This window comes from Motacilla alba, chromosome Z, assembly GCF_015832195.1.
Source record: "Motacilla alba alba isolate MOTALB_02 chromosome Z, Motacilla_alba_V1.0_pri, whole genome shotgun sequence".
In the NCBI taxonomy this organism is placed as follows: Eukaryota; Metazoa; Chordata; class Aves; order Passeriformes; family Motacillidae; genus Motacilla; species Motacilla alba.
In genome coordinates, this window is record NC_052046.1 from 2,541,641 (window position 1) to 2,564,693 (window position 23,053).

Sequence of the window (23,053 nt, forward strand, 5' to 3'; positions counted from 1 at the left end):
CAGGTTTGTTGATAAATGGTATTACAGAGGCCAATTGATAAAATTGATGCAATAATTAGCATTTCCACGTGCACATCTTTAGCCTGACACTTAACGAAATGTGAAGCATTTTACCTCAATCCTGGGCAATTGCACCCAAAGATCTTTACGCCGTATATTCTACATTCCCTTTGGCAAAAGACAGAAAGATTTATTTCTCAGAGGTCTGGCGTGCAGTGATTCATTTGCTGTTGTCTGCAAAGGCTTCGTGGGTTATTCACTGTTATCTTTGCACCACAGGTAATTCAACGGGCTGGTTTCTGGAATGGGTGGAGATTGATGCCCCATCCCTGGGACAGTGCCTCAAGTTTCCCTGTGGCCGCTGGCTGGATAAATCGGAGGATGATGGAGCCGTGGAGAGAATTATCTTCCCTGCAGACCTGCAGACAATAGAGTACATCCCATGTGAGCAGAATGCCATTTCCCCAGGATACACCCATCATTACAGAAGATAAAATCTCACTATCTCATGCAGTTTTATAGGTTTCACCTCTCCTTTGAACTGGCTTTGGGAAATTTAAAAGTAGATCTCATGCCAGCTATTCAAATTACTACAAGAAGGTTCCACTGGGTGCTCTAGATTAACATGTACTGTGTTTGCCAAATCAGAGAATCATTAGAAGTCATGTGGATGTGGATGATTGTCTTTTTCTTCCTATTTCCCCATCCCCTCCAAGTCCTCTGCTCATTCCAAGCTGTCTTTCTTGTCTCCAGTTTCCTTTGATCTTGCTCCATTCTAATATTGCCATTTCTGGGGCCAAAGCAGACACTCTGGTTTTGCTTCCAAGTCTTAGTTCTTCCAGTGCTTTTGGCATTGCACATCTCTTGCTGAAAGACCCTCCTCCAGGGTTTTTTTAGTGTGGTGCTTTTCTAGAAACGTTGTACCAGTCTGCCTCTTTTAGTGTTCTCCAGTTTTTCTTTACTTTTCACTCTCCTCCAAATTAGTGTTTTGGGTAAATATTACCCCTACTCAGCTCCTTCTGAGCAAGAGCTCAAGTCTGCTATGGCAACTCAAAACTCTTTAGTTCTGGAAACTTCTTTTCTTGTTTGCAGAATACTGAGCATCAGATACCATGATTTTCTTGAAATAAATTAAATATTTTCCTTACTTTTTAGCCCTCTCCCTTCTCATTGCTCCCCTTTCTTAAGCATCTTTGACAGTGTGCAGAGTACAGCCCTGAGACTGTATTTGACTTGTCCCTCTCTGATCTGCTTCATTTCAAGTGGTTGATGCATTTTGCTCACCGTTAGAGTACTGTCAGAACTGCCTTTTCCTTACATTGGGTTGGATGCTAAAATGATGAGGGATGAGGTCTGACATCTGGGAGTTGATTTCCTGACAGGTCCTTCCCTGGTCATTCATAAGAAGAGCTAAAATATTTCACACCGAGGCTGTTTCCCCTCTCATCCCCAGCATATGCACTGAAGGTGTCAAAAGCCTTATTGCCTGCAGTTCTTTATTTAGATATTTAAATTTAGAGCAGCCCAAACTCCCTTTCTCTGCCTCAGTTTCCTTCTTCACAAGTAGTTGTGGAAATAACCACATTGAAGGCCATCAGCTTTGCCACCTTCTTTTTTAAAATGAAGACAGAGGTTCACATTGAAGGTCCTTCCCATGTTCAGATCCCTGTACTCTGCAGCCTGTAAGCTGAAATAATTTCTTCTCTGAGGATCTGCCACTATCATGTATTTGTGCTTCACCCATTCTTTGACCAAGGTATTTTTATTTCTCACATCTAACCTTCTTTATCTGAACTCTCTGGAGCAGAAGAAAGGATTCTCTTCACTCACTTCTGCACTTTTGTCATTCCAATGAAAGAAAAAGTAAATTCACAGAATTGAAAGGGACCTTAAAGCTCATTCAGTCACCCCTCCCCCCCAACCCCCACCCCAAGCCATGGGCAGAAACACCTTCCACTAGCCCAGGTGGCTCCAAGCCCTGTCCAGCCTGGCCTCGGACACTGCCAGGGATGCAGGGACAGCCACAGCTGCTCTGGGCACCCTGGGCCAGGGCCTGCCCACCCTCCCAGCCAGCAATTCCTGCCCAATATCCCATCTGGGCCTGCCCTCTGGCCCTGGGAAGCCATTGCCTGGCTGCTGGCCCTGCATGCCTTGTCCCCAGTGCCTGGGCAGCTCTCCTGGAGCCCCTGCAGGCCCTGGCAGGGGCTCGCAGGTGTCCCTGGAGCCTTCTCTGGAGCAGCTGAACAGCCCCAGCTGTGCCAGGCTGGCTCCAGAGCTCCAGCCCTGGCAGCATCTCCGTGGCCTCCTCTGCACCGGCTCCAGCAGCTCCACGTCCTCTTTAAGCAGGGCACCCCAGAGCTGGATGCAGTATTCCATAGTTTTTTGCCTGAAAAAATAAGTTGATTAATAGATGCAATAAATTGACTAATAGATGCAGTGATACCTTTTATAAGGGTGTATATAACCCAGAGACTCAGTAGATGCTTCTCTTCTGTTTTTTCCACGTTATCCCAATCAATATATATTTTGATGCAGATGTTGACTACATAATTTATTAATACTGAATATTTTAATGACGTAGGAGCTTCTGGCATGCTGTGCCTTTGAGCACAGAGTTCGTGTTATCCTGATTTTTGTCAGCAGTCCACATCCAGCCTTTGGAAGCAGTCAGGCCTCTCTGGCAAGTACTTTGCACGAGGCCTGCTATCAGCTTAGGATTTTTCACCATTTGAACCATCCCCACTGTGCTGTTTACTACATTCTGGTTTCCTAGCAATTAACCTGTGGGTTTCAGTTTGCCAGAGGTAACTAAACTGGCTTGATTTGTTTTATGATGACTCGTGCCAGAATTGTTTCTCGATGAAAACATGTCATCCACAGCCCAATTAAAATCATCCCTGGGGGGATACAGCTTTAAAAGTGCCATGTAAATGAAATGGGCCTCTGACAGCTGAAAGTTGTGCTGTTGGTGACCTTGTTAGGGCGCTGTTTGCTGATTCAGTTCTAAGCTGATGTTAATATTCAAGCAACAAGAGCAAGTGCTACAGCCTTCAGCAGAGAGGATAATTTTTAATTCATAATGCATAGTGTGTGATTTTTGGTATGCAGGATTCCCCCCCTTTCTTACATTCTGGAGAAACTATTCCAGTTTACTTGCAGCACAGCAGAGCAGATTTCACTGGGTTGGGCAGGAAGAATATTGAGTATCTCCAGGCTGACTCTGTAGAAGAAAACTTTTTCATCTGTGGCCTCCTGAGAGCTGTATTTAGAGAGCCTGAGCTTTTAATGAATGATTAGTCTCTTATATGGATAATCAGAGTCACTCCAGCAGTAAGAGAGGTGGTGCTGGGAGCCTTTTCCCTATCCTAACAGAGATGCTGAGTCTGAAACACAGTGCAAGCTGCTGTAATGTAAAGATCAAAAGCTACTGAAGATGTGGCAGAGTAGGAGGGTGAGAATGACAAGCAGCTGACAAGATTGTAGTGAGGGATGGGAAAGGATGGGAGTTTTTTAGGGATGCATGCAAGAGGGATAGCCAGGAGCATATCATGGCTGTGGCAGAATCCTGGTGTTGAAGGCTGTGCTCCTGGGTCGTGGGACTGAGGGAAAGCCTCTACCTGAGGCAGGAGAGGTCCCTGCAGAGTTGTTCAGGGATGCCCAAGTCTTAAGTGGTGCTTTGATTTCAGAAGGGATTTAAAGGAGTTTGACAGGATAAAGTTTGCCAGATGGCACACCGGACATCGCATGTGCTCATGACAGCAGAGTGTCTGAATTGCCATCATGGCTATTTGGTCATTCAGAGGTTGGATTTGGGGAGTGATTCGGCTCATCCCAATGACAGTGCTTTCATTCCTTGATTAAGTGTTTCTTCACTTTATTGACTTTATTGCTTACATCTGGAGATGCATACACTTGTCTGATGAGAAGGCATCTAAACCCCTGTTTCTTACTCTGTGAGCTGAACACCATCTCACCTTGAAAACTGAGGATATACTCAGCAAGTCCATAGCAGAGCCAGGAACAGAGCCCCTGTTCCCATACACTTGGGTCAGCCTCATTCCTGAGCAAGTCTGAGTCATACTCCAGCAGGACTCAGGACTGAGAAGCTGTGAAGATAGAATAGAACAAAAGGAGGCATCAGATTCTGGGGTCATGGGACATTCTGGAGGAACCACAGGAAAAGAATAGGGGAGTATTTTTGGTCTTGAACATTACTGTTCTGCATTCACCATGGCTCTGGGTTGTAATTTAACCTGTTTGCCTCAGTATTTCGGGGGAGGTGGTACCAAGTGAAAAATGGAACAGAGAAATTATTGAATTCCTTGTGATGGATTTTTCTCGTGTGTTAAGTAATGGAAATATTAGGACTTTTTTATCAATAAGACTATCTTGAATATTTCTCACTGCCTCGAGTTGTCTTAACTTCATCCATCTTCTTAAATGCTCAAAAATATGCAAATTCATATTTTATTTTAACTCTTGAGCTGTTGAAGTAAATATTGTTTCAGTGACTTTGGATGGCAAGTATACTGAATGTCATATGATTAACCTAAAAACTCATTACATCAACTCATATCAAGGTCAATTTGCCTTATAAAGAAGAGGAATTTCCTTATGAAAAGAAATTCCTTTGGATTCTCATAGGACTGACCAACTTGATAATTTAACTGACCACAAGTGATTGCTATCCTCTCCTCTTTCACTGTTGAGATTTATAACTCATTTTTTGTTTTTTCCTTAGGGGCACTGCTATGCTGGCTCCTAACTCCTTTTGGCTTGTTTCTGTTTTCTGTCATTTCCTAAACCAGTTGTTCCTTACGAGATCACAGTGTACACCAGTGATATTTTTGGAGCTGGCACGGATGCAGATGTCTTCATTGTTCTTTATGGAAGTGATGGGATTTGCACTCAGCAAAAATCCCTGTGCCTCAACAAGAGGGAGCAAAGGATGTATTTTGAAAGGAACTCAGTGAATCAGTTCATCGTGGAGGTAAGATTGAAGCATGGGGAGCCCTGGGGAGCATGCAGTGGTCAGGAATAGACACCCTCAGTCCTCTCTATTCTTGTACTGTGTAACCATCAAATTTATCTAATCAACAGAAATACCTTCAATGCTTGAGATGAGCCTTGGAAAGGTGTGGGAGGTCACAAAATGCCATTTTAGGTCACAAAAGGCCCTTTACCAAAATGAGGAAGGTCATGTCAGCCCCTGCCCCTCCCTCCTCCTCACCTCCATTGGCATCAAGGATGAGTTTCCGGGCTGGGGAAGGGCCAGAGGTCATTTCCACAATGACAGTGAGAGTGGAAATCTTGCCCAGGATGTGTCACCACTGCTCTGCTCCTCACTGGTCTTACCCAGCTTGGTCACTGCTGCTCTGCTCTGGGCTGGGGCAGCCTCACCTCGAGTGCTGAGGGCACTTTTGGGTGCCACAATATAAAAAAAGCCATTAAACTGTTAGAGAGCATCCAAAGAAAGCCACGGGGATGGTGATGGGCCTTGAGGGGAGGCTGTGTGAGGAGCAGCTGAGGGCACTGGGTCTGTTCAGCTGGAGAAGAGGAGACAGGGGAGACCTCATTGTGGTCTTCAACATCCTCGTGAGGGGAAGAGGAGGGGCAGACACTGATCTCTGCACTCGCATGGGCAGACAGGTCTTGAGGAAACAGCATGAAGGGGAGATTTAGGCTGGATATCAGGGAAAGGTTTTTCCCTCAGAGGGTGCTGGCACTGCCCAGGCTCCCCAGGGAATGGGCATGGCCCTAAGGCTGCCAGAGCTCCAGGAGAGTTTGGACAGTGCTTCCAGGAATGCCCAGGGTGGGATTGTTGGGGTGTTTGTGCAGGGCCAGGAGCTGAACTCTGATCCTTACGGGTCCCTGCCAGCTCAGGGTGTCCTGTGATTGCAGTTTGCAATACTTGGAAGCATGATGCTTTTTCTTCTGTACCCTCGGGCAGAGAAACCATTTCTTTGCTGAAGACAATGTGATTTTTGAATACCCGCGCTAACTTTCTGAAAGATCTTACCAAATAGTTCTTGAAGTGTTTGCACAACTGTCTGCAAATAGTAAACCAGTGCACATCAAAGAGTGAGCTCATTTACATCCACAGCATTAAGCAATTCCTATTCACAGTATATTCCTATTGTTGAGAATTTGTAAGAGGCAAAAAATACAGGCAGACCTGTTCTGGCTTATCCTGTTGATGCTGCTCCATGCTCTTCCCTTCCTTTCCCTTCTTCCTGGCTACAGCACCAACACTGACTTCATAGAGGATCTTACAGCTGCTCTCTGTTTTGAGTCTGATTTGTTTTTGTAATTGAAGGGAAATTTTAAACCAATTTTTAAAATACTTGCAGCCCACATTGTTGTTATATGTCATGAATCATAAAATAAATCCCCAGTGTGATTCCTTTAAAACAAAGAATAAGACTTATTTTGGTGGAGTTTCCACACAATTTTTCATAGTAGAGGCTGCATTAATCCACAGGTATAAATCTTAAACTGAGTGTTCTGGTTAAGTCTTTATTGCATAAGATTTATTTCAATTTTGGTGGAATCTGAAACATCAGTACTTTTCTTAGATTAAGTGAGAGAAAATGCAGTGTGTTTTACCGATTTATAACATCATATTAACCTGTCCCCAAACTTCATTCTCACTTCACCAGTTCCTCTTTCTGCAGGAGATGGGAACAAAGCAAAATATATTTTTCTTTCACCTGCTTGTATAGAGCCATAATTTGAAGTTCAACAGACCTTGAAAACAATTTGGGGGGTTTCAGAAAACACAAACTGGGAATTGTCTGTTTGCTTTGTGGTTTTACCTCCCTCTATCATTCTGTATTTTGCAAAAGAGGCACGAAAGATTAGAGACTGCTCTTAGCTGTGCTTCCAAGTGATGATTTGCTGGAGATGCCTAGAGCAGGGTAAAGCCCACTTCTTTAACATGGATCTTGATTGCTCAAGCATCATTTTATTGCTACCTATTGATTAAAAGTCTCAGTGAAAGATGAGTACTTGGACAGGACAAAAGAGGAAAAATAATTTTCCCCTATGTATACTTGTGTGCATGTGTGTGAGCTTTAGAAATGAGTTTGGATAGTTTAATTATTTTGTGGTTAATCTTATGCTGTCTAAAGTCGGAGCAGGGCTGATGGAGTCAAACCCAGTTTATTCAGAGTGTGGATTCCATGGGTAGTGCAGACCTCCTGACTTATGGAGCATTCTAAAACTACTGCTGTCGTTGCTTCTGTATGGCTGGGGAGAGAAGGGAGTAGTCTCCTGTGATGGAGACTACTGGATATGCTCCGTTTTCTCTCCAAGAAAATCAGACTCTGAGGTGACAGAAGGACAGCTCAGTGTTCTACATGGTTTGAAAGGTTTGAAAACAACATTGGGCACTTGAAGGCCAGCTACACAAAAGTTTGCACTAGAATAACCAAGAGCTAATACTTAGGAGCAAATTTCAATTTTTCCTATTCAAGCCTTTGAAAGGGAAGTGAATGCACTAGTAACAAATTACTCAGTTAATAAGGTGATGCATAAAAACCCAGCAGCAACTTTGTAAGACAGTCATCCTGTTGGCTTTCTCAGAATGGCATTGGGATTCTGTGGCAGAAGAGGAGAGATAATATAAAATGCCAGGATGTTCATATAGTACTTCAACCTCAAAGTTATTCTTCCAGTATTAAGAGAGTGCACACAAGTGTTTTAGAAAAGAAAGTGATTTTAAAAGAGCACTTTAAGATGCAGCTGCATTGCAGTTTCATAGAATTGCAGAATCAATTAGGTTGGAAAAGACTTCTGAGATCATCGGGTCTAGCCTGTGACCAATCCCCACCTCATCACCAGACCAGAGCACTGAGGGCCACATCCCATCATTCCTTTAATACCTTCAAGGTCAGTGGCTTGACTCCTTTAATACCAAGTCCCTGGGCAGCCCTTTTCAATGTCTAATCATCCTGTCTTGTGAATAATTTCTTCCTAATGCCCAAACTAAACCTCCCCACAGCCTAGGACTGCATCATCCTCCTGCTGTCCCTGTTCCCTGGGAGCAGAGCCCAAGCCCCCCAGCTGTCCCCTCCTGTCAGGAGCTGTGCAGAGCCACAAGGTCCCCCCTGAGCCTCCTTTGCTCCAGGCTGAGCCCCTTCCCAGCTCCCTCAGCTCCTCCTGGGGCTCCAGCCCCTTCCCAGCTCCGTTCCCTGCAATGGACACGCTCCAGCCCCTCAGTGTTCTTGTTGAATTGAGGGATCCAGAACTGGACACAGCACCCGAGGTGCTGCCTCACTAGTGCCAAGTACAGGGAAAATTTCCAAGCAATTGCCTTCATTCCCACTCATACAGAGAAGCCTGAGATGAACGATTGCTGCTGTGCAACCAGACCTTTCTCATATGGTGGGTAATTTGTGCAGAGCAAGATTCTGTCCATGCTGGAGCAGAAATCCAGGGAAAACTTTTAGCCAAAATGCAAATTAGGGTGTAACTCCAGAGGAGACCACGGAGATGCTGCCAGGGCTGAGCCCCTCTGCTCTGCAGCCAGCCTGGCACAGCTGGGGCTGCTCAGCTGCACCAGAGAAGGCTCCAGGGACACCTGCGAGCCCCTGCCAGGGCCTCCAGGGGGGCTGATAAAAGAGAGGGTGAGGGACTTTATATACAGGCAGATAGTGATAGAACAAGGGGCAATGATATTAAACTGCCAGAGGGCAGGCCCAGATGGGATATTGGGAAGGATATGTGCCCTGTGAGGGTGATGAAGCCCTGGCACAGGTTTTCCAGAGAAGCTGTGGTTGCTCCATCCCTGGAAGTGTTCAAGGACAGAGCTTGGAGCCCCTGGTCTAGTAGAAGGCATCCCTGCCCATGGCAGGAGGGTGGAACTGGCTGATCTTTATGGTCCCTTTGAATCAAAACCATTCTAGGATTTTATTTTATGATTCTACAATGTATCAGCACTAATATTTTCTCCCCTGGGACTTCAAACAGCCTGGAAAAATATGAAATAAGGTAGAGAAGTGGTGTCTGAAAAACTACCAGTTGTTCACACTGTGATATTTCCATTTTTAAAAAATTTTTGGGGTTCTTCTGGTTCAGTTTTGTGCTTGTTTCTTTGTTTGTTTTTCTGTAGCTGGAGGACGTTGGTGACATTATTGAAAAGATTCGCATAGGACACAAGGGCGGAGGGCTGAACTCGGGGTGGCACTTGGACCGTGTGACAATCCGCAGGCTGCTGCCAAATGGGAAGGTAGGCTGAGAAATCCCAGCACATCCCCAGGAGCTGCTGCTTCCATCTCCCAGATTGCATCTTCTGTGTACAAAGTGTGATTAACAGTGAAAAACGGCTCCCTGAAGAGCAATGCGCGCTACACTCGCTGGAGCCTGGGGATCTGGGGACAACAAATGTGTGTTATCATGTTTTGTTCGTCAAATGTTGATGATAAGGCTCTGCAATAATTACTTTTTTTGAAGCTTCGTGTTTTCATGTGTACTTCTGTTTTTGAGGGATCACAGGGAAGGGAGTGGAAAGTGGGCGTACTATTTTAAAATAAAAAAGTATTGTTGCCAAACACGGACAAGAAACAATTTTGTCAGTCCCTTAATCCTGGAAGAAAAAAGTGCAAGGAGCCAGTACAATTAAGGCAAGTAAAATGCCTCTCAGTGCAAATCCCTGAAACATGTTAAAAAGTCAAGTTAGATGATAGGACTTTTTGCTGTTCGTGTGAAGATTAATACAGTACAGTCAGATTGGTCACCTTAGTCCTGTCCACGTAAGAAAGTGTCCCTCAGCCTTGCTTCCAGATGCTGCCTATAGCAACAGGGATGAGTCTGGCTCTGGGGAAGGTCAAAAGAAAATCACCTCTTCAGAGCCAGTTCAGAATTGGAGCAGTAGCTGCATTGGAAAACACCAGGACTCTTTCCCCCTATTCCAAAGGGATGTCAGCTTTCCTCTCCCCTCAGGTCTGCCCACTCCTCAGGTGACTTCTAATGCCAAGATCTAAAACAGCTTGTTCAGTCATGGTGATCCCACTTCTTACCTTGCTTCCTCCTTCAAAATTTACAGGATATGTTTTATTCTCTTTGCTACACAATCAACTCACAGGTCTTCTTCCTTGAACCCTCCTCACCATAGAATTGTTTCTGGAATTGTTTAGGTTGAAAAAGAACTCCAGGATCATCGAGTCCAACCATTCCCCCAGCACTTCCAAGGCTACCACTGACCCATGCCCCCAAGTGCCACATCCACACAGCTTTTAAATCCCTCCACGAATGGGGACTTCTCTACTACCCTGGGAAGCTCTGCCCGGGCTGGACGGCCCTTTCTGGGAAGAAATTTTTCCCAATATCCATTCTAAATCTTCCCTGGAGCACCTTGAGGCTGTTTCCTCTCCTGCTGTCCCTTGTTCCCGGGGAGCAGAGCCAGACCTCCACCTGGCTCCAACCTCCTGTCAGCAGTTGTGCAGACTGAAAAGATCCCTCTTGTTCTCGCATTTCCATCCTTCTGAACGAACTTCTTCCCAAGCAAATGCCCTCAGATTGCTCCTCGTTATCACCTTTTTGACGATCTGACATGGTCAGACTCAGTGTATTGCCTAACCCTTGCCTAGCTTCCTTAGGTTAATGAACGGGTATACAGTGTTTTCAGAGATACTCTTGTTGGTCACAAGCTGGAGAAGATGAAGAGGGGGGCTCCCAAAATGTGTGGAAAGCAAGGGAAAAGAGATTCCTGAGCTGCCTCTTTCTACACTGGCCTTAAACTGAGAACTTTGGGAAGTGCCTGAGAGCTCTGGCTTGGGTGCTCCTCAACTTGCCAAGAGAGGGTCTGGGGGCTGCACCCCCTCCTCAGTCATTGCAGCAGCTTTGAAGGGCAGGTGGGGAGGAACCTGAGGGTGGAGGAAGGGAGGAAAGCCCCGAACAACTTGGGAATGGAGAGATTTACAATTCTGCTGATCTTTTGATTATGGCATGGGAAAAAAAAGAAGAAAGCAGAGCACTGCATGATGCCGCTGATCAGCCGCAGGATATTATGACCTGCCACAGGATAGCAATATGCTGCCAGCGCTTCTAAAAGCTCTGCTACCTGATTAGACTGCTAAGATGTGTCTAGATGTATCTGTAGAGCTGCAAAAGAAAAATGAGGTCAGTAACTTTTCAGATTAAATTGAAAGCACTTGGGTAGGAAACTAGGGTTGTTGCGTGCTGAAAAAAACCATCTTGGCATGCCAATTATTTTTGATAATTATATTTCATTTGTTACAACTTGGAGAAGGGGAAAAGCACTGACTTTTAGCGCAGTATCATACCCTGCTTCTAGCTTAGGTCCAGACTCAGACTCTAACAAATTCTGTTCAGGGCTGCAAGAGGATTTTACTGTTGGTAATATAAACCAGGGCACTTTACATCATTTAAATATTAATACAATCACTAACAGGGAAACCCCAATAAAAAACGTGGGAATGGCATGGTGATTATCAATAATGAGACAATTAACTCTTGCAGTAAGTGCACATTATGCCCCACTGTGCTGTCACTCTAGTCCCTAGGTATCTTGTTACCAAATAAACAGTGTTTGCATCAATGGCCCATACAGCCAGCAGTATGAATGTTCAGGAGCTGTTGAAAGCTTCAGTGAGAAATGTGACTGAAGTGGGATCTCTGTCAGGAGGAGAGAGTTTCAGCACTGAAGCATCGTTCTGGAAAGCCCTCTCTTCCCAGCCTGCAGGTGTGGAGATAAGCACTGTTCATCAGCTTGGCGTACAGTGAGATAATACAGGTTAAGTGGTCAGACAGCCAGCACAGAAATGAGGAGGCAGGAATTATTAGGTTCTGTATTCTGCTTGTATAGCACAAATAACGCTTGAAAGTAAAAGATGTGAAATCACCTGAAGTGCTGCCAGTTTTCTTTGACACCATTTTGTATGCCATGCTCCAAGCCTCCTCCTGGACTTAAACATCTCTGTCTGGGGTTAAACAGCAGCGCTGCGGGGAGCAGCAGAGGGGAGGAGAAATGGTCTTTCATTAGCAGCAGAAGATTTGGGCTGTGAGTACTCAAAAAGTGTGATTCTGCTGCAGACTCAAAGCACGCAGCCACACAAACCCCTTGGAGGGGCTCTGCTCCCACAGACCATCTTCCCTGGGATATTTGGGTGGTGACACTGTGACCTGTTCTTTCCAGGTTGGCTGTGATCAGAGTGCACATCTGCTCTTGGGTGCACAAGCTGTTTTTCCCCAGTGATGGTGTCAGGGAGGGCAGGATCTGCAGTTCCAGGCTGTAATACAGAGTCACAACAATGTTCAAGATTGCTACAGTGAGATCTATTCCCTTCCCTTACATTGTATTAATATTTAATATTTAAATAGAAAAAGTAGTGAAGAAAGGGCCCCGTATTGGCTTGGTAAGTAATCACAGCAGAGTAATTAAGGTGGAAATTATTCATAAAGAGTGTCTACAAGAAAGCTGGAGAGGGATTTTGGACAAGGGATGGAGAGACAGGACAAGGGGGAATGACTTCAGATTGACAGAGGGCAGGGTATTAGGTATTAGAAAGAAATTCTTGACTGTGAGGGTGGGCAGGCCCTGGCACAGGTTTCTCAGAGCAGCTGCGGCTGCCCCTGGATCCCTGGGAGTGTCCAAGGCCAGGCTGGACAGTGCTTGGAGCACCCTGGGATAGTGAAAGGTGTCCCTCCGTATGGCAGGGGCCTTGGAACCAGATGATCTTTAACATCCCCTCCAGCCCCAAAACCCCCTCTGGGATTCTGTTAACCTCCATTAGTGTGTAATATGTGAAAGTGATGCCACACAGTATGCTGGAAAGAGCAGGAAGTCCCTGTGAAGGGTAAAAGATAAATTATGAACTTGTCAGTAAAGCAAGGGCCCTTTTTTTTCTGTATTTACTTACTGTGAGATTAAAACTAACTTCCTTATGTTGTTTTCTTCTGTTCAGACTTGTGGCCTCTGTGTCTTGCATGGTGGCTCATGCTCCTCTCTTCATGGAGTCATAGCCTGGGGTGCCCAGCAGAAAGGCTGCCTGCATCTTACCATCTTGGAGGCCTTATGGGAGTCTCTTCTTAATGAATAGTCTGGGATTAATTTTGTTTACCAAGTGGAAAACACATGTTCTATTGTTTTTATCTGTTTGATGATATAAATCATATTTGTTTCCACCAAAGTGAAGTCAAAACAAAAGATCAAAAATTTAATCATTATTTTTTTTCCTCTTATTGCATGTATGGGAAATGCCTGGAACCCAGCTTGAGTCACCAAATTATAGGCGAAATCACAAAGTATTGAGCTCAGGAAAAAAAAAAAAAAAAAGAAAAAGCCTCACTGGCTTCAAAGACAATGCTTCCTGAGTAAGGGTTGAAGAGGAATTGCAGAGTCCCAGCAAAGCACAGCTTCAGCAGGAATGGTGCAGTCCTGGTTAGGAATTTACAAGTTTTAGTACTGGGAAGGGCAGAGATCTGCTGGATCATGCAGCCACTCTCACACACCCACTGGGAATCCTGTTTTCTTCTGCATTCTCAGTGCTTCTTCTGAGAGCCCTCAGATGTCCTCTTTCTGGAGGAAATACATTTCTGTGTACTATTTTAGGTCTGCCTCGTCACACACATGCACACATACATGAATTGAAAATCCTTGCCTGCATGTCGGAGTGTTTTCAAAGGGGAAATGCTAACGGGTGTTCATGTTGTTTTGAAGATACTTCCTCTCTCATGTTTACTCCAGGGCTCAGAAACTGTCACATTTCCGTGTGAAAGATGGCTTGCAAAGTCTGAAGATGATGGCGAGACTGTCAGAGAACTGGTGCCATCTGATATTTTTACTGAAAAGCTCATGAAGGATGGGACACTCAAGCAGATAGAGGAAGAAGTTGAAGACCCTTTAGAAGGTAATATAATCCTAGAAGTAGCTATGGATGATTTGTCTGATTTTTTTGAAGGAAAACTTTTGGATGTGTGGTGCAGTGCCATGCTGGTACAACTGTTCCCTTCTCTTTCCCTTCCTGTTCTCTGTCTCTCTCATGCCTGGAGCACTTCTGTGCAATAACATCATTATTTCCCTCTGGGGCTTTTAAGAACCTGTCACAGACACCCTTCCACACCTATAGTTTCCATATCTCTTCTAATGCTTAACAAAATGCTTACATCTTGTCTTCCAGGCTGTGTTAACCTCTTTGCTCATTTGCCCACCTGTCCTGTGCACTCTGCCTCTTCCTTTCCTATCCTATGAGTCTAATTAATGTTCCTCTTTCCTCCCGAAGTTGTTTTGCCTGCTGCCCTTCAGGTGCACATGCATAGCCTTTAAAACCTCGGTCATTGCAGCCACCTTCACCTCATTAAAGTGCCTCCCAGGAGGAGAAAAAATTCTTATTCAGTTCTGAGTTCATCTTACAAAATGGTGACGTTCAGTGTTTGGCATTACTGGTAGCTGAAGAAAATGAAAAAGAACTGAAATTTCACCCCTAAGTCATTGCTTCTCCATATGGCCAGCTGCTTGTACCTCTTTTTCTTCTAGAAAAAAAAAATCTCCTTTTCTCACCCAGAGCTCATTATGTCCTTGAGAGAGGTCGTGAACTTCCTCATCCTGAGCAGAGAAAAGGAATTCAGCTGCCATTTTCATTCTTGGCTCTTGCATCTGGAAACAAGATGATTCAACTGAGAAAATAAGTTCTCTTAACTGGTTTTTTCCTTTCAGAGTCTGGCTTGCCTTTACTGTAGAACATTGTTAGGGTGGAATTAATGTGGATTGTTTTCCATTGCCAAGGGAAGAGGTGCCTTGCTGGAAGGAAGACTGTTGTCCTCCTCCCTGGTAGCTTATGGGAGATTTCTTTTCCTGCAGAGGCAAAGACAATTTTAAAATCAATAACTAAGTGGTAAAACTCTGGCAAGGGGGGCCCAGAGTAGTGGTGAATGACCCATTCCTGGAAACAATTGAGCTCAGGTTGGATGAGGCTCTGATAAACCTGGTCTAGTGGAGGGCGTCACTACCCATGGCAGGTGGGTTGGACAAGGTGGCCTTTAAAGGTCTCTTCCAATCCAAACAAATTGATGATTCAACGATTCTATGATATCTGGATGCCTGCATGACATTTTCCTTAACTTGTTAATTTCTGTTGCTTTACCTTGGATCAGTTACCATTTGTTAATTAACCCGTGTGTCTCACTTTTCCTTCTGAAGGCAAAGCCTTAAAACAAGTTTTACAATCTACGGAATAGAATGTTTGGATTATTGAAAGTTTCTTCTGGCATGGAGCTAGGGCTAAGTTTGATAACTTCTGCTTTAGATATGAAATATCTGGGACAAGGATTAAATCTTCTGCATGTCTGTGAGTCCTCATACATCTTGGGCAGTGATACGGTGTAAATGACACTGATGGAAAATCAGCTTGTGGTATTCTGAGGATCATCTTTTTTTAATAATATGCTGTGTTTTAGCCCTCAAGGTCTCTAGAACTAGCAAGCAAAGGCCAAGGAGGAATGTATTGACTAATTAGACAATATTCATTGCTTTCTTCATTACTAAAGTAGCAGCTGCCTCTCAAATGTGGAGCTGTAACTCTGTAGGACATATGTGAGGAGGCAAACCAGAAAATCCAGCACTGCACATAGTCCTGGTAGATGTTCTCAGGTGATGACTCTGATCCATTTCTCAGAGAAATCAATGGAAATCTTTCATGGATGACAAAGCAGAATAGGGTCTGCCTTACTGTGAAAGAAGAAAAAGACAATATAGCAATTTTCTTCAACACTGTTAACGTACACAGAATCCTAACTAAGACTTTGTGCCTCTTGCTCATTTGCATTGCCCTGGGATTTGCAGGGAAGCATTCTCCATGGCTCATATGCCACCAGGGTAATCAGAGACTTGTATAGACCCTCACTGTTTTCCTGGAGATGATGCTTTCAGTAACTGTTTGTTTTCCCCATATAATTGGGAGAAGAGTAGCAAAATAAAAATAGGAGTATTTAACGGGTTTAGTAAAGCACATTGCTAAGGGCTTGATGAGGTTTTATTGTCTCATCATTGAGCAAGCTAAAGAGAAAGGGTACTTAAACAGCACAGCTCCAGCCCTTCCTTAATTAAATACTCTCTCAGCAAAAGGACCCAGAAACCTGTTCTCTGTCTGTATGGGGAATTTGTGGAGATACATGCCATTAACTCTTGTAGTAATTGCACATCTGAATTCCCAGTCTTTGTTTATGGAAGATGGAGTATTAAGGATTCACAGCACTGAATGACTTGTTCTCAGATCTATGCCCCTCGAGCCCCTGTATGAAAAGGTGCTGAGTTCCCTCACCTCTATTGACTTCCCATCCCCATAATGACCACAAGGATTCTTTGCATTTTCAACCATGAGCTGTGTGATCAAAGCAACACACAGGCATTGATTAGATGGAGGAAAGTCAGCGAATGTCAGCCCAGGGATTCTCCAGTCTTACTCAAAGAAAAACCATATGGGATTTAAGACCTCTACAAGTGCCGAGCAGAAAACCCGGGGAACATTATCTTAGGTAAATTCAACATCTAACAAGGATCTTAATATTTCATCTGACCAGAAATCATCTCTTTTTCTTTCTGCAGTTCACACGTACAAGATCAGCGTGTTCACTGGGGATATCTACGGTGCTGGGACAGATGCTAATGTCTTCCTAAATATCTACGGAGACATGGGGGACATGGGAGAGAGAAAACTCAGCAAATCCGAAACAAACTTCAACAAGTTCGAAAGAGGACAGGTACAAACGTGAAGGGTTAATGACACTTTCCATTTCTCAGTCTTTAATCTGTCAAGTCAATGACTGCCTTTATAGGCTGAGTTTTCCTATGAGGGATGAATTGATTGATTCCATTTACCACATTCATTATCTCTTAAAATGCTTTGTATGGATTGTCAGCTGGGTATTACTGCTGACAGGCACTGCAGCAAACAGGCAGATGTTCCTATGAAGTCACTGATGGACAAATTATGAGCTTGGTCATGGAAACTGGCTTGAGCTGTGAGCTGCAGATTCCCACAGTCCCTGTGCAACTGACTTGCATGTGCACAGTACATGTTGGAATTCACCACAAAACTTGTTAAATTGACGGGACCTAAACTTCAGCTGTATCTGGCAAAGTAACATCAAAAGTGATGTTCTGTGGTCATCCCATGGGTCACTTGGATAAAATGGTGGCAAGAATTGACTTACCAGGATTGTTCATGCAAATCTAACTGGATTAGGAAAAAATCTCCCAGGATTTCAATATTCTAACTGGTTGTAAAAGTGGTGTTTCTTGCAGCTCCCCTCCTAGCAGAAGCAGGCTTTAAAACATTTCCCTGAAGAACAGTTTTAGCTTACAGATATGCCTCCATAGACTTCTGCAAAGCTTTTAGCCAAATGCCATCCAGCAATATGGAATTTAAACATATGTGTTCTGTAGCCTCCCTTTTTTTGCCTTTTTCCAGTAGATGATCTGTTGAGAGTTTGTTAACAGAATCCACTGCTCTTGAACACCCTGCAGGAGGACACGTTCACAATACAGGCTGTGGACCTTGGCATTTTATACAAGATCAAGATTCGCCATGACAATAGCATGTTAAGTCCTGACTGGTTTCTGGAAAAAGTGGAGATCCTGGATGAAACCACAGAGGAGTCGTTCGTTTTCCTGTGCGAGCGCTGGCTCTCTAAAAAGAAAGAGGACAAAAAGATAGAGCGGACACTTTATGAACAGGTACAGTTATGGCTCGAAGCAGATTCCACTGCTACTCATAAAAATAAAATTCTTGAATATCTGGTGGAAGTCCAAGGCAGTTCATTAGGGACTCAGAGGGCTTTTGGCTTATCCAAATTAATTTTGGCTTATCCAAAATGAATTTCTGGTTTTCAGACCAGAGCTGAAAATAAGGCCACTCTCAGCCCATTATCACTAGCTCTGTAATTTGCAATTTCAGCAGAAAGATCAAGGAGTGTAAGTGGAACCCTTCAGATGAGAGTTCACTGGCTTGCTGACACAGCATTTCCCTGCTGCTGTCCTTGCTGTGCCCACAAAGCAGGTTATTAGTGGGTCCCACTATTCAAAGTCCTCCAACCAGAGTAGTGGGTCCTTTGACTTCATCATCACTTGGACTGGGTGTTTATTTCTTTTCAGATCCCTGTTCCACCACTGCCTGACATAAAAGCCAGGTCTCTTTGCTACCCGTCAAAGCACCAAATGTTTTTTAGTGAAGTGTCCTTTCTATTTCACACTCTCTATTGCTTATCGGCCTAGTGCAGCTAATTGGAATTCGAGGTACATGCTCTAATTAAAATTAGCAAACAAGATTAATAGACTCCTCTTACTTATATACAGTGAGACATAATAAGCAGCTGATTATTAGTTCATTTTATTTAAGGAGTCCACTCTGCAAAGTACAGAGACGCTTTAAGTGACAGTTACCACTAAAGTGATCATCAATGGAATGGTCCTGGGCTCATCCTGGATGCAGCAGAGTGGATGTAAGAGGAGTTACACCATGGATGAGTGTTGCCATATGCTGCCTCATAAAACTGCAGCACACAACCCTATCAGTGCCTGTAGACAGGCTTACCCTGTTGCTTATATCAATTCATAATGAGGTAAAACTAATCACTCCATTTTTTTTTAAATTATTTGACAGTGAGCCTCACACTATCAAATAATTATTTGACATTAGCCTCACATTTATTATTTGACAAAAGCCTCGCATTCATTGGACAATGACACCAAATGCATTGTTAGTAACTCTTCAAACACAACCAGTGTTTCACATCACTCAGGTCTGCAGCGCTCTGCCTCTTGTGACATTGACCTGCCCCTAATGAGCAGCCCTGGGAGAAGGAGCTGGGGGTGCTGTGGGGGAGAGCTGGACCTGCCCCAGCCTGAACCCGCCTGCCCTGGGCTGAGCCCCCAGCGTGGGCAGCAGGGCAGGGGGGATTGTGCCCCTCTGGCCCTGGGCTCAGGTGAGAGCCCACCTGCAGAGCTGCCCCAGCCCTGCTCCAACAGCACAAGGACGTGGAGCTGCTGGAGTGAATCCAGAGGAGGCACCAATGTGATCAGAGGGCTGGAGCAGCTCTGCTAAGAGAATTGGGACTGTTCAGGCTGAGAAGAGGCAGCTTAGGGGTGACCTAAATATGGCTTTCCAGTACCTGAAGAGAGCTGACAAGAAAAATGGAGAGAGACAATATAAAAGGGCCGGGAATGGTGGGACACGAGGGGTATGGGTTCAGATTGAAAGAGAGTAGGTTTAGATTTCATATTAGGAAAAAATTCTTCCCTGAGAGGGTGGGCAGGCCCTGAGGATTCCCAGAGCAGCTGTGGCTGTCCCTGGATCCCTGGCAGTGTCCAAGGTCAGGTTGACAGGGCTTGGAGCAACCTGGGACAGTGGAAGGTGTCCCTGCCCATGGGGGGCTGGAACAAGATGACCTTTAAGCTTCCTTCTATGATTCTATGAGCTCTGGCACTGCTCCATTGAGCTGAATTTCAATCTCAGACAATTTCAGACAGGTAGCACAGAAAAGGTCACAACTCACAAACCGCTTGTGTCTATTATATTTTCTTTTAATGTAACACACATCCAAAACGGCCTGCCAGGGTTACCAGTGAAGTAAATTAAAGACCACCAGTACAATACAAGTCACATTTATTCGAGTTACATGGACCAAAGAGGTACCTGGGGGGACTAGAGGCATTTCTTCTCATGTTGTTCTTGGAGGCACATGGGAACAGCTAACACCAGGAGCACTCAGCCTCATTCCTCTCCCAAACGTGCCACACCCAGAGCTACGATGGCGAGCGGAACAGCCTGGATGGCTCCTCTCTCAGTGGGTCCAGCCAAGACAGCAATGCCAACCCGAAGGAACCCAAAAAATCCAGCTTGGTCAAGGCAGCAGAGGAAGGCTCACGTGAGTGGTCATGCCTGAGTGTTTGGTTGCATGCATCCATTTGCTCTTGGCTTTCAGTGCTTAAGAGGCTTCGTGCATCCTACTGAAGAGCAGGGAGAGAGAGAACAATTATTTCTCTTTCCTTGTGCTGTGACTGCTTTGCGAAAGGCTGGATCAGGGCTTGTGTTTCTGTATTTGCTGCTTTTCCTGCAGCTCTCTGACCTGAACAGTGGGATAAGTCATGAAGTTCACAGAAAATCCAGTGTTTCCAAACTGTTTCTTTGATTTAATCGAGATGGTATTCCAAGATGAAATATTACTTAAGTTGAATTTGAATGTGATTTATTTTTAGAACTTGTTATGTTTCTTTTTCCTTATCACATGTAGTGTGCATCACAGCAGCTGTTGTTTGGGTCTAGTGGAGGATGTCCCTGCCCATGGCAGGGGGTTGGAATGAGACGAACTTTAAGGACCCTTCCAACATTGCTTTTCTATGATTCTATGATTTATATACCCTTTTTATGACTACTTCTGTGTTCCAGGACAATGACTTACGAGCCAAATTGAAACTACAGTTCTTTGATATCCTACATGAGGCCTTTCAGGTTTAGATTAAGATTTTAGACTTATGAGTACAGTACTGTGTTGTATTGACTAACTGAGCAGCAGCTGCATCACAGTTACTGTCTGTCTATGTGCTTTTAATCCACAACAAGTGCAAAATGATTAAATTTATCGTAAACTTCCATGGTAAAGGAAGTGAAAATTATGTCATTTTCCTTAGGAGTTAAAGATAGTTCCCCAGGGGGACTCACACAGAGCCCAGAGGTGGTCACAGCTCCTCTGATGGTTTGCAGCTTCTCTGATGCCCAGTAGCTTGAGGTGTGATATCTGGGTTTCTCATCCCACACCTTTCACTTGGAAGCTGATTTAATGCTGCACATTGCTAAACCTGGCCTGCAACCCATGTGTCTTGGAGCAGCCCTTCTTTTGTAATCCCACATTGTGTTCAAATAAAACAATAAGTGATTTCCATGTTCCTTCTGATATTACTTCTGCACTGTGACAATGGATAACATCTGCCACGTTGGCATTCCATGCAGTTTCACAAAGAATGGGTGAAATCCCGTCATTTCCCAGGAGAACTCCTCTACAGCAGAGCTAGGAGAGCAGTTCCCATCATCCCCATTGTGGGGCCGGGGTGGTCTTTTTTCCCTGAGTCCTGGAGCTTGTCATCACCACTATCTCTGCTCAGTGACATGGCCTCATTAAGGAAACTGCTTCCTGAAGGAATGTCAGATTTCCTGAAGGAATGTCAGATAAGATGGACTGGGTGAGCCAGGCAGCCACCTTCCCAGCGGGATAAAAAGCCAGCTCAGCTGGTTCACTCAGGAAGTGGTACTGGGAGTTGTCTGGAAAAGGGAGTGACTTTTGTCACTCAGCCCAGTCCTGACTGTGCTGAGATCAAACTGGCAAATGCCTTTGAGGGGCAGGAGGTGGAGGATGTGAGGATGGAGCTCAGGGAAAGGTCCTCTTGGCTAGGATGATGCTGAAATCTCAACTGGGAAACTGAGAACCTTCTCCGGTGCTGGAAGGCAGCCCCGGAGATGGCATGGATAGATCCCTAAGGAAGCCCATGCTCCTGAGAGGGGAACACGTGGCCTTGAGCAACCTGAACCCTGTGCTGGCACTCAAGGACAAGGGGAGATGGGCTTGAGGACCTGGGGTGTCCTGCTGTGGCCACTTGCCACAGGTTTTGCTTTCTCCTGTGTTTGACAAAAGGGAAATATGAGTCCCAGATAAAGAGGGAAACAACAGGGAGGGAAGACAAACTAATTTAAGGATTCATTTTCCAGTTTTCAGAGGAAAGAGCAGCAAAGGATGTTTCCTGCTCTCTGATAGTAAGCTAGTCTGTATCTCTGAATCCATTATTTAAAGTGGGGAATTATAGTTACTCGAAATTCTCATTTCTTTTTTATAGGTGTTTCAAGTACCTTGGCTTAAGGATCAGCTAGAAATGCTGGTAGTTCTCTGAACCTATTCTGTCACAGAACAGGACAAAACCTGTATGGAAGAAAATGCCCCTATTCAAAATATACTTTATTTAAAAGTCTGGATATGTCCTAAATATGACCCCTCAATATATTCTTAAAAAATCTGCCTTGACTACAACTAAACCCTTTTCCTGCTAAATGCATCATTGTGCTGATATACCCACCGGAATGTAAATTATACCATAAATGGGAGAATAAATCTTGCTTTATCATCATCTCATTTTATGTTGGTACATAAAATCCTCAGACTGGGGCTGAACGAATCTTCTGAATCAGAACTCAGAAACGGGTTCTGCTCTGTCCAGAGGTAAGGACAGATTTGATCAGCATGGATTTATGCTTTCTCTGATGTTGCACAACTATTCTGAGTATGATGTGAATTTCTAGTACAAACCCCACCTCAAAAATGCTGTTAGTCATCATAAAGCAAAATTAGATGTCAATCTTGGGTAATTCGAAAACCAGCCAAGTTTTTTTTGTCAACTTACAAACTTTTTTTATTTTTAATCAGAAAAGCGATGATGAAGCCAGGCTGCTTCAAGTCTGTGACGAAGCAAGTTTCAGAGCTCTGAGTCTTGTCAGAACTGTTTGAAAAGCCCTGCACAAATGTTCTGAGAAATCAAACGAGTATTCAGCGACCAATTCTGCACCGCCTGCTCGGCTTACCCAAATGAGCTTTTGGAAAGCCCTTGAAAAGCAGTCTGGCACTTCCTCCCTTTTAACAGCTGAACTGAAATTTCTGAAAACCACAGAAAAACCACCTCCTCTTTTACCAAGCCCTGCCCTGAAGGTTTTTCCCCTAACCAAAATGATTATGCAATGCACAGAATTATTGAGTGACTTACCTTTAATACAAGGATTGTTCTCTTCTGTCTGGATTTGTACAGGGATGCTGAAGCCCCAAGCTGCCCCATAGATCACAGCAATCCTTGAATGAGGCACAAAGGAGAGCATTTGTGGTTGTTCTGGGACATTTAGTCAGAGATGGCTTACCTTGGAGTCAGCACAGATTTATTTGTCTTTATTGAAAGGGAGTGTAAGATCACTTTGGCCTAATAGCCTGTTTAAGATTTAGGTGCTCAGACTCATCTTCAGGAAGGTCTCTTGGTGTCAATAAGGATCCAAGCCTTCTGCTG

At 44.4% G+C, this 23,053-nt stretch overlaps 1 protein-coding gene across 2 annotated transcripts in view; it reads left to right on the forward strand.

Annotated features, from left to right (window-relative positions):
* LOXHD1 (lipoxygenase homology domains 1) overlaps positions 1–23,053 on the forward strand; it is a 148,403-nt gene that overhangs the window by 80,396 nt on the left and 44,954 nt on the right. Inside the window, exons 26-32 of one of the 2 annotated variants that reach the window (XM_038125710.1) lie at positions 280–444; positions 4,809–4,990; positions 9,113–9,229; positions 13,709–13,871; positions 16,565–16,719; positions 17,486–17,695; positions 19,761–19,884. In XM_038125710.1, coding sequence (XP_037981638.1) covers positions 280–444; positions 4,809–4,990; positions 9,113–9,229; positions 13,709–13,871; positions 16,565–16,719; positions 17,486–17,695; positions 19,761–19,884 — 1,116 coding nt within the window. Of the gene's footprint in view, positions 1–279; positions 445–4,808; positions 4,991–9,112; positions 9,230–13,708; positions 13,872–16,564; positions 16,720–17,485; positions 17,696–19,760; positions 19,885–23,053 lie in introns of those variants that run through there. The other variant, XM_038125709.1, reaches the window with a different exon arrangement.